The 14,904-nt window shown below is 47.7% G+C and overlaps 2 protein-coding genes across 4 annotated transcripts; both read right to left on the bottom strand.

The window, feature by feature from the left end:
- Positions 1 to 99: 99 nt before the first annotated feature.
- On the bottom strand, positions 100 to 9,634 carry mapk4 (mitogen-activated protein kinase 4). 3 transcript variants are annotated; one of them, XM_077003609.1, is made up of 6 exons: positions 9,488 to 9,634; positions 6,288 to 7,476; positions 3,919 to 4,063; positions 3,511 to 3,672; positions 2,274 to 2,475; positions 100 to 1,418 (listed from the first exon to the last, which is right to left on the bottom strand). In XM_077003609.1, the coding sequence occupies exons 2-6, from the start codon at positions 6,828 to 6,830 to the stop codon at positions 497 to 499; spliced, it is 1,974 nt and encodes a 657-aa protein (XP_076859724.1). In that variant the 5' UTR covers positions 6,831 to 7,476; positions 9,488 to 9,634; the 3' UTR covers positions 100 to 496. The 3 variants fall into 3 exon arrangements, with proteins under 3 accessions (XP_076859724.1, XP_076859723.1, XP_076859725.1); XM_077003608.1 differs by lacking the exon at positions 9,488 to 9,634 and adding an exon at positions 8,529 to 9,007; XM_077003610.1 differs by lacking the exon at positions 9,488 to 9,634 and adding an exon at positions 8,529 to 9,007 and having other exon boundaries at positions 1,228 to 1,418; positions 2,315 to 2,475.
- Positions 9,635 to 10,661: 1,027 nt separating this feature from the next.
- Positions 10,662 to 14,466, bottom strand: tspan36 (tetraspanin 36). The gene is made up of 7 exons (XM_077003613.1): positions 14,129 to 14,466; positions 12,675 to 12,866; positions 12,441 to 12,515; positions 12,229 to 12,324; positions 11,949 to 12,095; positions 11,748 to 11,831; positions 10,662 to 11,447 (listed from the first exon to the last, which is right to left on the bottom strand). Exons 1-7 carry the CDS (start codon positions 14,186 to 14,188, stop codon positions 11,370 to 11,372), a joined length of 732 nt encoding a protein of 243 aa, XP_076859728.1. The 5' UTR covers positions 14,189 to 14,466; the 3' UTR covers positions 10,662 to 11,369.
- Positions 14,467 to 14,904: the final 438 nt, after the last annotated feature.

Raw genomic sequence — 14,904 nt, 5'->3', positions numbered from 1 at the left:
GCTTTGCATCAATGTGTTTTGAAATTATGCAACCAAAAAGAGGTTAATGAAAACCAAGTGCCAGCTAAAATAAGAGCGCACACAGTTCATGTACTACAAATCAGTTTATTAGGTGAAAACACTGGAAATTGTCATCCAACAAACTCCTCTTGTCCACTATTGCAAGTGCTAAGAATACTGTTTTATAAAAAGCAACTTGAATGCAGAGTGCATGGATTTTCATTTAAAAACATACCCCTGCCAACTTCTGCATTTCTTTTAGTCTTTTTCTCTCTCACCAGGGCGCTTCTAAAGTACGTTTAAAAAAAAAACCCCAGAGAATTTCCATCCGAGATGCATGATCAACGTTCCCCCCCCAAAATAGTCTGCCCGTTCTCTCCTGTAAGTCACATGATCATAAATGGCTGCAACCTTGCAAGAGCAGCAGAAACCATATTGAGCTTTTTTCTCCAGCCTGCTCAATGAAAGAGCCCTTTCCCTGTTCCACGGTCCTCCTTCACCAGTGTTCTTTCTGGCAGCCTGGAGCTTTGACCATCTCCGCCGTGGAGGTCTGAGTTCTGGAGGGTCTGTGATCCGCAAAGCCGGAGGCACAGCTGGCGCTGACCTGTTTGGAAGCGTCTGCGTCGTCGCTTTGGCTACACAATCTCAGCGCTTGCGAGATGAACACGTCCAGGTCGAAGTGCGAGTGCTCTTCTCCAGCAGGGGGCAGCAGAGGAGGCTCGTGGTCGCTTTGGACAGGGGTGGATGGACTGGGAGTAGGAGAGGAGGGAGAGGAGGGCAGCAGGGAGGGAGGGGGCGAGAAGGAGGAGGTGTGACGGCTCCTGCTGTGCTGGCGCAGGACGTGCGGGGTGCGGGGCAGGGAAGGGGAGCGTGTGCGGGGCAGGGACTGGGGGGGCAGGCTGGGGGAGAGGGGGAGAGGGGGGGAGTAGGGAAAGGGCACCGGCTCCTGGGGCGACCCGGGAGAATGGAGGCCGGAGCGAGTGCTCTCCACCCAACGCGAGATCTCCTGGAACAGGTCGGCCGGCGTCTCGCCGCCCCCGTCGGGGCCCGGCAGGGCGCTGCGCTTCCAGTGCGACAGGTCCAGGATCAGCTTGGGCTCCGAGTAGTGCTGGGGCTTGCCTTCCCGCCACGCGATCCTGTCCAGGTAGGAGGGCGAGCCCACCTTGTAGTCGCAGGAGCGGCCGCAGTCCAGCTCGGCGCCGGGCCGCTCCAGGGATGGCTGCGACTGCTCCAGGAAGCGCTCGGCCGAGCTGCTGTGCGAGTGCTTGCGGGGGTCCACCTGGGCCTCCTCGGTGAAGGAGGCGGAGCTGGCGCGTGGGTCCCGCCTCACCTCGTCCTCCTCCGCCTCGCCCGCCTCTGATTCGCTACCCAGACAGCCACAGCGCTCCTGCCGCTGCCAACAGGGCTCCGATGATAGGCTGTTTAGAGGGGGGGGGGGGGGGGGGGGGGGTGTTAGCGCTTAGCATCCTCACATCCCATAATGCCAATGCTGGTTCTGTAGAGCTAGCAACAGCCTGACGTTTGTTTTTAAGCCACTCGTATCCGTTTGGTCTTTAGCCCATCCTTCTTTAGGAGTTAGGGTCTGTGTTTGGCCTTTCGTCCTCTACACGCTGTAGGCACTGACTCCTGCTGTCTGCTGCCCTATCAGTCTGATTAACCTCCACCTGCATAGTGAGCACCACCCTCATATCAGACCGTCTGGCTGCAGACAGCACAACGGTGACGATCTGATTTTTGCAGAGGCTGAACTGGGAGATCTAATTAAGAGGATGTTCCATGAGCTACTATATTTATCTAGCACCCTGTACCGCTGGGGTTTTTATCTCAGCTTTTTCCATTTCATTGTGGACCCTGTTAAATAATATAACCACAAAGCATCTGTTAATGATCTGATTCATGGACCATAGAGTGCACTGGAACATCAGGGATCAGTAACCTCCGAATCAGTGTTCTCATTTGCTTTTCTGAAATTGGCTTCTTCATTTCAGTACATGCCACAGTTGATAACTAGCGTACTTGATTGGACCCTGTAAAACAAAAGCCAGCATGCCATGTACGTATTTTCAACAAATCCCTTCAACACTTCACTGAGATTCGTTCTGGAACAAAGAAAACACGTAAGCACATTTGGACTTGGGCAGCATTTGGTTCAGATCCACATTTAATACTCCTAAACTCCTCCAACTGGAGTGATAACCACAGTTCATATTAATACATTAGTCAAGTCCAAGCCAACCCAGTCACCGTAGCGAGGGAGGAAGTGGGTGTGGTACCTGTCCCAGTCGTGACTGGGGGCGTGGCCAGGCTCGCTCACCAGGCTGTCCTCCAGCTCGTCCTCGATGCGGAAGGGGTGAGGCGCCACGGGCTCGTCCTGCGGGTACGAATACCTCCTGAGGAACGGGTGACGCAGGGCAGCCTCCGCCGTCAGCCTGTCCATGGGGTTAAAGGTCAGGATTCGCTCCAGGAAGTCTATGGCTGAGAGGAGGAACGGAGGAGTCAGAAGCCCTATAGTTCGCCCTTACTAATGAATCTAATGCTGCACTGCATTAGCTACACCTACAAACTGTTCACAGTACATTCATAAATCAATATTATTCTGATTCTATTATCATTTATTAACCTACATGCTTAAAGGAAACAAATTGGGTTATAATCTTATGTCCACATTTGTAAATATGTTTGGAACAGTTGCTAATGCACTTCAGTGATTCTCAAGTGAACTGAATATCTAGTTCTGGTTTATTTCTGTGTCAGACCTGCGTAAGTGTAACAGCACAAAATCCAGTTGTTGATCCACCTCGTTTCCATTTCCCACATTTGCTCAAACAGATAAATGTGCATTTTTTAAGATGCATTTTTGTTAAAAATACGCACTGGATTCCTTTGACAAGAAACGTAAGCCATGATAATTCATGCAGTCATTTGCAAACTGCTGCTGTTACAGAGCTGTATGAGTGTTTAAAACGGACAGAAACTCATTAATTGTGTTCATACAACTGAAAAAAACCCCTCCAGAAACACAGATGTCCTATAACTAGTTGCACATGCTTCCCAACATCCCTACAATGTTCCTCAAGCTGCCAAATAAGGAGTCTTGGTGCATCCAGGCCTGAAGAGCCTTGACCAGCGGTGCTGTGACTAATGCCCTCGTCCTGCTGGCTGCTGGGATACACCAGAGGTACGTCGCTTTGCACCGTAAGGCTGCGTTTACTGAGCAGCACTGCAATGCAGGGGCTATAACAGCACGTTGCGTGCAATGCAAAGATAGGAATCTTCCAGACTGGCCCTCATGCCCGCGAGGCGCTCTGCTACGTCACACGGCTCGGTGTCGGAAGCGGTTCGTCCGGAGAGCAGAGTTACGCCACACCCAATCAGTCATTCCATCTGAACCGAGACCAAATATTTTTGAACCCGCCGGCTCGTTCCGACGATCAGAAGATCCGAACGGTTCGGCCGGGTAAGAGGTGCTGCCGAGGAGCCCCCCCCCCCCCCTCACCCTCACCCCCTCACCCTCGTCCTCCACCTCAGGCAGCAGCTCCTGCAGCGTCCTCCTGACCTCCCAGCCATGGCTGACGTACGATGGCATGACCTTCAGCAGCTCCTGCTGGTCCTCCTCCCTCAGGACGGGCACCGTGTCCAGGATCAGCTGCATCTGTTCCAGCTCATGGGCACCTGGGACAGCAGGGTGGGGTGAGGGGTCAGGATTCTTCTCTTGAATAATTCATCATCACTCACCGAAGCTCCACACACAAGCTTTTCATAAGGTGGCATTTAATTAGAACTATAACTCACACTTCCGACAACAACAATAAAAGTGAAAAAAACTTGCCTTGAAGAATCAATTCTACTTAAAGGACGTTCTGTGATACAAATGTAATGCTGTGTATCAACATAAATGGCGCCCCTGTGTGGCCTGACCTGCAAACAGCATGCGCCCGGTCACCATCTCTGCCAGGATGCAGCCCGCCGCCCACATGTCGATGGCCTTGGTGTAGTTGTTTGGAGAGAGCAGCAGGCGTGGAGAGCGGTACCACTTGGTCACCATGCCCTCGGAGAGGTAGCCCTGCGTACACACGCAAAACAAAACACACCCTCTCTGTCTTTTAGCAAGACATGGGGGACCGGCGAGCTGGCAGCGGCATTGCCCACATCACGGTGGAAAGTGGTGGACGAGCTAGGCTCTGTCTCCACAGAGAGTGAGAACACGTCCAGCTTTACTGGCATCGAAACCCTAGAGACGTCTCGGCCCACGGCGGCCTTCGTCTTTGTCAGCCTTGCCGTTGTGGTGGCCCGGTCACCGTCGTGGTGAATTTCCTTGTGAGCACACGGGTAAAACAGTATGCGAGCAGAAATGTGCGTTCAAATGCGCCTGAGGGTTCTGTGTTGGGAGAACGCTTTGTTTACACCAGCATTCACAGGCTTGAGGCATGACGCGCTAGCTAACCGCTAACAAAGGGCCTCCCCCCAGAACCCCTGCCGCCCTCCCGTCTCTTACAGGAGGATAAATGACGCCGCCGCTTCTAAATCTTTAATGCGAAACAGCTGATGGAACTGCAAGGCCTCCCACCACCGCCGCCCCCCACCTCTCAGTTTCAACTCTCCCCTCCCCCTCCTTCCTGTTCTCACCTCCTGGTGTACCCCGAGGCCGTCTAATGAATTGTTTGTGAGCCCGGACCCAGCTGGGCGCTATGAGGGTGATCGGGGCCCAATCAGGGAGCCATCTCCTGGCCACGGAGAGCGCCTCTGCATGCCATGAGCCCATACACACTAACCTGTTCTGATTCACAAACCTGCAGACCCCGTAAACACTGTCATGAACAAACACCAGAATGGTTTGTAATAAGTATTAGTTACCAATTTGTTTCCCTGCATTGGTTTTGCAGAAGCAATATTCAATACCAGACCATCAGTACCTTTAAGTAGTAACTTTGCAGTCAATTTAAATACAAATAACCTACACATAATACTACCTTAGCAGACAAACATATTCAGTGTCCTCTTTTTATGCGATTATCAGTGACCTCCCTCGGCTGAGACTAAGAGCTCGACTCCACAAGCCCCTGACCTGTAGAACTGGGATCTGTGGAACTGGCTTCTGTGGAGTTGGGATCTGTGGAGCTGGGATCTGCGTGTCCAGGTTCTGCTCCAGTTCGAGAGGAAAGTGGTCCGTCAAGGTCACCCGCTCACGTTAACGGAGCTGCGGGACACTGAGTCGTGGAAGGGCAGGACACCACACTATTTCCAGTTCCCTGACTCTGGCACTGCTGCAAAAGGACGATGCGGCGCGAGACTGCGGGACACTGCGGGACACTGGTTCCAGTCCTGAACGGCAGCTAAAGCTGGAGAACAGCGTGTGGCAGTGAACGGCCCGCCCTACCCCACACTGACTCAGCTGTTACTCACCGAGCGAAGGAACTGCTCGCCCCTGGGGCGTTCAGAGCGGGGCGGGCCCCTCCGTTGTCCTGGTTTCATCATCGCAATCTACTCTGTGCCTGGACATGCTGTCCTGTCCATCCTGAACCGAGTCTGGCCCTTTCCCTGCCAAATCCTCCGATAACCCCCTCTGCCCATTCGTTTTGGCCTCTGAGGCTCTGCTAATGTTACACAGTGTGCTCCCTGCAATAATAAGACGTGGACAATGGAGGTGCAAAACAGCCACATTAATCTTTCACAGCTCTGATCCCGAAACAGTCGAGGTCATAATTCCCTGGGATTATCGTAACGCCCCATAGGACTGCAGGGGAAGAGGCTTCAGAAGCGATATCCCTCAAAAGACATCGGGCCATAATGGACTCTAAACATGGGTCAAAGCAGGGGCATTGTCTAGCCGAGCGCAAGCACGGTTGTTTTTCTTCCGAAAACAACATTAACTTGATAGATGAAGGCCACTAAGATCTTAAGAAGTGCCGTATCTACTTCTTCAGGAGACTTGGGAGAAGGTGTGGTAAATACCTGCAAACGCAGAGGGAAGAGGCTAACTTGGTGAGCAGAACGCTGGAAGTGAACACCAAACCACCAGGCCTGCTACCCAAGTGGATCACTGGGAGAGGCATACCGATGTGTAACCACGATGGAGCTCGTCATCTAACTTCAGATCAGGATCCAGAAAACCATCCTTCCAGTTGACTGTAGGCGACGGGTAATGTTTCTCAAATTCACTTCAAGCATTGTGACTTCCATCTAATGCTAAGGAGAAACACTGCTACATGAAGAAGACACGTTTGGAAGCTAAGGTGGTTAGTTATTTTGCTTTCTGTCTGCACGCAGTCTAAACGTTGCCCTCTTACCTTGTGTGAGTAATGCGGATCCACGATTCGTGCCAATCCGAAGTCTCCGATCTTCAGCAGCAGCTGCTCGGGGTTGACGAAGATGTTGGCCGGCTTCAGGTCGCGGTGCAGCACGTTGGCCGAGTGGATGAACTTGAGGCCGCGGAGGAGCTGGTAGAACAGCAGGGTGGCGTGCTCGACCGGCAAAGGTCCGCCCTCCAGCATGCGGCCCAGGTCTGTCTCCATCAACTCCTGCACGATGTAGACCGCGGTGATGCCGGCCAGGTCGCGGGGCAGGGGCCGGCCGCACGGCCCCAACGTGTCGTACACGCGCACCACGTTGTCGTGTCGGAGCCTCCGCGTGATCTTGACCTCCCGCAGCGCGTGCTTGGCGCCGAGCGCGTCTCGGAGGACAAGCTTCTTCACGGCCACCCTCCGCCCACCGCGCCGGTCCACGGCTGCCAGCACCAGGCCGGACGCGCCCGTGCCCAGTGGCCGCAGCTCTTGGAACCGGGGCCCCAGGTCGAAGCCGTAGGAGAAAGAGGAAGGGGTCATCCTGGCCATCGCTCAGAGAGGACGTGGGATTCACGATGAGAACCCAACTTCGGTAGTCACGTAATTACGCGCCATGGTGCGGGCTTTCCGTGCGGTGAAATATTTTGAAACCGCCAAATGCCACAGCTTCCATTATCTGTGAAATTGCTCTGAAACACAACAACACAGGAGAAAACGGCGTGGAGAAGTAGAGACGAAGAGATTACAAAGTGAAGCCCAAATGGCGTGTGATTACAATCATCTTTAATGTGCAGGGCGGATTGAATATCCGTTCTGAGAGAAGCCCGTTACACACCACTCCGTGCTCGCCGCCTATGAGAGGAAACAGGGCAGAACACAACAGCGCCCTGGTGCAGGGCAAGTGTCTCCATAGCAACGTTCTGCCACCTTCCAGAGGCTGCTGCACATGTACGGTGGACGGGGGGAACCCGACCGGAACGCCGCTTCTCCCACAAAACAAGCCACCAGAGCTTGGCCTCGCTCACTAGCCTCGATCTAGACACGACGCCACGGAAGCGGTCGGGGGCGGGCGGGAGGCATCGTCCAGAAAACTCTGAGTCCAGAAAACTTGCCGTCCTTGCACGGACCTTTCACCTCCATGTCCCATGAACGGCTCTCTGCCAGTGCTCCTCAGTGTTCCTCTGCATCCCCACAGCTGTTAGAGAGAGAGAGAGAGAGAGAGAGAGAGAGAGTGTGTGTGTGTGTGTGTGTGTGTGTGTGTGTGTGTGTGTGTGTGTGTGTGTGTGTGTGTGTGTGTGTGTGTGTGTTTGTTTGTTTGTTTGTGTGTGTGTGTGTGTGTGAGAGAGAGACAGAGAGAGAGATAGAGATATGATTAGTAAATGAATGAGACTCCAAGACAATGACTATACAAGAATGAATGAACGCGAGACACGACGACACCATTTCATGTAAAGCTATTTTTGTTGTTGTCTAATGACTTGTATTGCTTTTGTAGTCTCACAAACGGACACTTAAACGTGTTGCGTCAACCTTAAAAAATTACTGTATATTAATACCAAAAGTTTATGGTGTTTCTCTACCGAAAGAAATTTATGTTTACTAACACAAGCAACATCTGCTTTGATGTCTTGGTCGAAAAATATGAAAAAACCTCCATAATTTTAGCAGTGTGAGTGAGAAAGGGCTGAGCTGCATTCTGCTTAACTTTATAAATAATGCACATTGCTATGGCGTTGTCTGGGTAAGATCGTACAAATTATCGGGCCATTCTAGACACTGCAGTTGAAACACAGGCTTTCTGATGTTTTGGAAAATCTTTTGTATTCGGCTGTAAATGATGTGCTTATTTCACATGCACGGAGAATACATATTACACTTTTATGGATAAAAGACAAAAAAATATGAAGGAAAAAACCGATAATACATTCTTTGGTGGTTGAGGTAATAAACAACAACAGTGTTGGGACGTCCGTGCGCTGTAACTCGGCCACACAATAGATCGCTGCTGCGCCTTTGTGCGTGTAACGCTGTAACGCTCGTGTCGCAGCTCAACGAAGGCACGCGCAGAAATTAAAGATCTTTTTCGCACGACAGTTCCCTCAAAAGTGCCACAGAGTGGAGAGACCACCTTGCGGAGATTAAAATCGCTCGCCCCGACGTTACTGAGTTGGCTTTGGCGATAGTATCGTTCCGTCTTTCGGCCCACAACAGTGAGAAAACTACAAAGGCTGCGATGCGTTTTCTTACCGTGTTATGCCCTAGGTTGCTTCACGCTTTTACGCTTTAGTGTGAGAAGAACAGGTTAGTGCTGTATGTTGAATATCTTCACATTCCCATAATAACCTCCTCATCTGTTACATCGGCTACACCGGTGTAGTCCGGAAGATCGTGGTTACAGTAAGCGCGATCAGTATCAGTGCTCCTGCGTGAATGTTCCGCCTATCATATCATCATATTAGATCTGCCCCGTGACAGTGTGCCAGCCAGCGGACCAAACGCGCAGTTTTCCAGCTTTTCCTTCCCAAAAAGTCGCTGGTGCCCCATTTGACGTCACGTTCTGCCCATCAAGCAGCCCCGTTATCTGGACACCTGCTTGCTCCGAGAGGAAACAAAACCCACTCTGCGATAAGGGGCTGCTCGCAGGCTGCGTGCGTTAGCGACCAGTGCGGTCCTATTCACGGGCGGTAGAGACCCAGAACAACGCCGCCCGTGAGCTGGTTGTCCGCTCGTGCGTGGACACAACATCTGTTTGTGGGAGGAAAGAGCACTTCAAAGCACTGACCTGCAACACGTCATTTAGGATGAAAGGTCGTGCGTCCTGAAATAGGCTATGCAAGAAAATTAATCTGAATCGATTTATGGTAATCAAATCTGGTAATCCAATCAATCAATGCCATATTTTTATCTATCTATCTATCTATCTATCTATCTATCTATCTATCTATCTATCTATCTATCTATCTATCTATCTATCTATCTATCTATCAAACATATTCAACAACAGTCTGATTTCATATTTTATAACAAACTGTTAAAACTGTTCATACTGCCTGCCAAAACACTTAAACAAATGAACGGATTAGATGGCATTAGTGTTACGCCACTCTGGTGATTTAAGCACCGAAAAGTGTTTTTCAGATACACACATCTCCGTTTTTGATTATTCTAATAATTTCCTTTTGGCCCACAGGCCATTACAGACTTACTAAATGTCCTACAGCAGGCGGCCGAACATGGGTCGGTGAAGCGCTGATTCTGGCCTGGCCTGTTGTGCGGAGTGGGGATGCGGAGTCCTTGGACCGAGAGGCAGGGGGAGCCGGTTCGGCTGTGCGGGTTCGGCTGGCCTCCCGGTGCCAGCATCATCACACGGCTCGGGTTACAGCGCAGCACAGGCACTGGGCCGCCGCCGAGAGATAAATAAATGAGTAGTCGGTGCACATTTCCTCTGTCCGAACGCCTGAGGAAGAGACGTTTCGAGTTTGAACAGAAGCGCCCTGAGAAAATCTATTTTGTAACATCCTACACTTACTAGTCTTGTCAATAAAGAATAACAATCTATCTTCCCCTGTTCCTGTGCTTATGTAAGCTACATAAAAATATGTTTTAAGACTATGTCATGTTGTAGTTTTATAAAAACGATTATGGTCATTCAGCTACACTTACTACAGAATATAGAGACTAATTCACGTTATAGTATGAAAACATCTATAAACTCGATTTAGAAAAGGAAGTAGGTCGTGTCCTTCTAGATTGAAATTATTTTTTCCTTTCCAAAAAAAGAAGAAAAAGGAACAATACGATTTGCTCACACTGCTGCCAAATGCACCCCCACAGACACTGGCTGTGTATCACAATTTATAACTTACTGTTGTTCGTTAGTTCTATGGATACTTCTGAAACCCAATTTAATCTCGTAGAACTGTTATAAAGTCGTAAAACATTTGTGCCCCCTGCTGGTCATCCCGCGTGTAGCACAAAGTGTGAACGTAACCCCTATTCTAGGATTGCCATTTGTACGCAAATTTTCCCTAATTAATTTCGCATCAAAAACATGACAAACCGAGCAGCGCATTTTCCATTTTGATTTGCTGTGTTGTTTGAATATAAGCCATCACCTGACCTTGGCATTAAACATTAAACATTGGCATTTTGATTTTTCATTGATTAGTCTTTGGAATGAAGGTCAAAGTCTCTGACAGTGACCTTCTTTAATTCATCTTCACTGGAGACCTTTGTTGCCAAATGAACAGCAAAGATAAAGGAGTAGCACAAGATAAGCTGAAGGCGTTCAGTAGTGCTTATCTGAAGTTACACATTTCAACATGTGATAGTGAGAAGCATGCGTCAGTATGCAAATAAACATGACCAAGATTGTTGTAGTAACGAGACACACATTTTAAAAGTTTATTCAATTGTTTTATAAGTGCAACAAAAACTTTTGACCTACGAGTTCCTGCAGCTACAATTAAATAGGGGTACAGTAATTTGTAGTAATTGACAACAAGATATGAAAGGACAGGATTAAATACAGCACAGTAAAGATATGGACATTCACAGGAACAACACTTCCTGTGAATCACCTCCCAATGAAAAGTACTCAAATGGGCAGGGTCCTGTCATTTCTCAAAAATCTTCAAAACATCACTTTAGAAAACTGGTGAAACCTTCTTCGTCTCCGTTATTTACAGCTCTGGAAAAGAACTCGCGCTAAGGCAGACAGACACATACAAACTCTCCAAGACATAATTAATGAAAAGCTAAGAAAGTATAATTTACCTGTAACTTCAACATACAGTTTAGATTCAGCATGATGTGACGCATTTTCCTTTCCAAAAGCATTGATGTTTTACATTCTTCCAATTACCATACAACCAATATGTTGCTTATTTGCATTTCTATATTTTTGCATATATGCATGAATACTGCATTAAAAACCCCCTCAAGTACATTCTAAGAAAACCAAAATGTATAGGTGTGCGACAGTAGGGAGTCCTGTTTGTGGTGAAAAAGGTAGACAGGCACAAGGGGAACTCAGTGGGACCCGAGGGTCTGTGGGGCAGCACTGGGAGGAGCTCTGACCTCCAGCCCTCATGCGGAGTAAAGGGGCTGGTAGCCCACCCTTCTGCTCCTGCAGGTTATCACGCAAACGCTGAGCATCCCGAATAACTGGGGAGAAATGGGAGGAGTCAGCACGACAGTAACATGCACTCAAAACACCTTCGAACAGCCTCGTGGCTCCAACGTAACTGCAGGAATTACAAGTAGGAGATGTAATTCCAGATCAAGGTTCAGTCTACATCTGGATTATAACAAAAAAAAACCCCCCCTAAAACCCAAAAGAAACAGACCACCAATAGAATGGAAATATAAATGAGCTTTTAATATACTAGGCCATAAGGCATTAGCAGGGCCGCCTACTGACATTATAGGGGGCCACAAGTGGGGGTTCATGTTGGTCTGCTCTACCTTTATGAGTGCGAATCCCAAGATGACCAGCATGGCGTAGCTCAGCACATCCTGAAGCAGCTGCTCAAGTTTAGCTTCACATCCCTATAAAAGGCATAAGAGTCGTGAGCTGGTGAGGCCTCACCAGAACACAGCGTGCCAAGAACTGCTCATAATCTGCTGATTAGCGTGAGCCACGTGTAGCGCCAAAGTTCAGCCTACCTGCGTGTTCAGCTGTTCTGGCTGGTCGATCTGTCCAGTGCATGTGGCGCTTGTTTTGCAGCAGGACTTGGGCACAGGGGCATTGTGGGAGCTGAACCAAGGAATACTGGTCCAGTCAGTGTAGTTCTGCACACCACAACATTTCAGCTGTGAGGAAGGAGAAGAGAAGGGGGCAACAGGAGATTAGTGAAGATGGTGTAGGTTCTCAAATCACCACATGTCCCCTAGTTATTTTTTGAATAAAGACAAATTGTGAATTCTAACAATAATGAGACTTTACTTGTTCCTGCAAATAATCCACTGCTCGGGTCTCAGAGTTCTGGCCATCGTACTTCTGGAAGACGTCGCTCATCGACTTCTCCAAGTTGCCCTTTATCTGTCGAACCCAGAACAAACACAGGCATAAAGTCACATCAGAATAAACTAGAACACGAGCAGCAGATGAGGAATTCTTATAGGATTCACAAATGCTATACAGGAGGAGAAACTCACCCTGCCCCTGTAAATAAACCCAAACACAAAGGCAGTCACTTCTGCTGCGAAGATCACCACAATGACGATCAGGAACTGCAGGCGAAAGCAGGTGCACACAAATACTATTTATTTCTGCAGCTACATTAAACAGAACTGAAACTAAACGAGTGCAAATTGCTTTCAACATCTTGCCACGAAGTCGGCCATATTGGCACGAAGTCACTAGGTCTTGCTGGAGAGTCCCACACTTACACAACTCAGGCCAAACGTAGACTCCTTGAGAGTGACGCAGCAGCCGACGATCCCGATGAGAAACAGGACCACGGCCACGCCGATAATGATGGCTGCGGGGATGAGGGTGTATTTGTCCGTCACAAAGTCGTTAAAGTGCTTGTAGCTACTTATGACATAAGCGCCGACATAGGCCAGGGCAGCTCCGGCGGCCTGGAGGAAGAGTCGCGTTAGACAGTGCTGGTTTAAAAAGGAGTAACTGCCACATACCCATAATGGTTGCGATTGAATTACTTCTTGATTGAAACCATAAATGGTTGCATACCTTAATTACTTGTTTACACTATGAAAAACAAATGTATCTCTCAATCATTGCAAGAATGTAATTGGTTTTCCTTGAATTTTTGCATGGAGATCCACGGGTTCAACCAAAGCATGACTACACATGACTTAGCTCTGGATCAACAGGTCACAATCCTCAGTCACGAGACTGTGAGTAACCCCCTTTCCTTCCTTTAATCTACCTACAAACTCCTCTTGTGCCTCATATGAGCCTAAGGCCACAGAAGACAAGGCAGCACATAAACTCAAACTTTTAAAGGCCATGTTTAAAAATTAAAAATTGTTTAATTTTGTTTTTTAAAACCAACAACTTAAAAAAAAGAGTTAAATATGATATTATTATGTTAAATATGATATTAAATATGATATTATATTAGTTTCTAACTACAGCTCAACACATTTGCTGTGCTGAGACAAAACATGGACTTGTCTAGAAAGTTCCCCTTTGAGCCCACTAATTCCAGAAAAAGCATGACTGGGAGAACCGGACAGCTCAGTGATGGAACCTAGAATGAGGACCAAATGATTTCCATTCCTGTTTCATAATTTGTTACTGTTCATTCCTGTCCACCAAACGGTATCATAGGCTAAACGTCTACCATTAATGCAATGGTACAGTTTTATACTGAGGTGTAAAATATTTTTACAAATACAAAGTCCACCCATTCTCCATAGACAATCAAATTTAGGGTGAGTCACAGTAATCTAAAACATACTGCCAAGAAAACGCCTGAACAGGTTTTAAATGGATGCCCAAACCTATTAAAAGTCTTATAAACCTGTGCCATCTCTTTGGGCATAAGAACATTTCCTCTGAACAAGCCATGGGGTTTTTGGCCAAGAATGTATTAAAAGCTTGGCTAAAATACTTCGTGAGTGTACGAACGGAATAAATGTGTGATAGGCTTCCCATTAATATCACAAAATCTGATTTAAAAAAAACTTATTTCCGCAATGTTTATTTCCGCCAAGCATAATGATCAAAGAGTAAACCATGTCAAAAGCGCAAAAAGACGAGATTAGGTTACACAAGAGATTATATACATATCCACAATTTTTAGTTTTGATACCAAGCTTACACAAATAAGCCTAATTTTTTTACTCTTGCTAAGATTTTTAAAAAGAAAACTTACCGCAAATATCAAACTGAGAAGTAAAAGAACGGTCTTAGACGTTAAAATACCACAATCCATTGTACAACGGCAGCCTTAAGTTATGCTTCAAAGTAATGTTTCTTCAGGCTCTCATAGACGCATCTCCCCGTGTGACTGGAGGACGAACACACACCGCACAGTCCTGTGATTCACACGTCATTTATGTTCAAACGCTTCCGCCAAGGAACATCAGAAAGTCCCTCAGTCTGCGCGCTGGGTTGCTGTGTGAAACACCCTAGAGAGTAATTGGAGACCCTGGAGAACTGTAATGTATCGGACGAATAATATTATAGGTTATTCTTATTATTTGGACTAATAACTAATAAATCTGTCGTATTTTGTTAGCAAAAGAGGCACTCTGCAGACATGCGCAATAGCCATGTGACTACCTTTCGGCCACTTTTTAAACTCTCGGCAACCAATGATTCGTTACATTCGTCCATTTATTTTTAACCTACAATAATCAATACATAGATATCAAGAAAACCACTTTGTGTGTATGTCAGCAAAAATAACTTTGGAAAAAACGTCGACAGTTGTGTTTACTTCAGGCACGCTGGGTTACCCGTCGAAGGCGTCACTAGTGAGCACAAGCAGCGAAGGTTTTATTTTTCAGTTTTCACTTTCACACATAAGATTCATAAAGTACAAATGCGACGCTCCATCCATCTATAAACTAAGCTATAGCCTGTAATAGCTAAAACTATTACAGTATTTTATCAGTGGAGTACAGAAGCAATGCTGATACAGATTTC

This window comes from Brachyhypopomus gauderio, chromosome 4 (genome assembly GCF_052324685.1).
Source record: "Brachyhypopomus gauderio isolate BG-103 chromosome 4, BGAUD_0.2, whole genome shotgun sequence".
Taxonomy (NCBI): domain Eukaryota; kingdom Metazoa; phylum Chordata; class Actinopteri; order Gymnotiformes; family Hypopomidae; genus Brachyhypopomus; species Brachyhypopomus gauderio.
The sequence above is the reverse complement of the archived record's forward strand: the minus strand, read 5'-3'. Positions and strand labels throughout refer to the sequence as shown.

Bases quoted from the DNA above. Each gene is read 5' to 3' on its own strand.
- mapk4 (XM_077003609.1), bottom strand. From the start codon at position 6,830: ATGGCCAGGATGACCCCTTCCTCTTTCTCCTACGGCTTCGACCTGGGG. The intron at 3,673-3,918 runs GTCAGGCCACAC...CTGCTGTCCCAG, and splicing joins CGGGCGCATGCTGTTTGCAG to GTGCCCATGAGCTGGAACAG. The intron at 1,419-2,273 runs GTACCACACCCA...CCCTCTAAACAG, and splicing joins CCCAGTCACGACTGGGACAG to CCTATCATCGGAGCCCTGTT.
- tspan36 (XM_077003613.1), bottom strand. From the start codon at position 14,188: ATGGATTGTGGTATTTTAACGTCTAAGACCGTTCTTTTACTTCTCAGT. The intron at 12,867-14,128 runs GTAAGTTTTCTT...CTCTTCCTCCAG, and splicing joins TTCTCAGTTTGATATTTGCG to GCCGCCGGAGCTGCCCTGGC. The intron at 12,096-12,228 runs GTAAAGTCTCAT...CCTTCCTCACAG, and splicing joins TGGATTATTTGCAGGAACAA to CTGAAATGTTGTGGTGTGCA.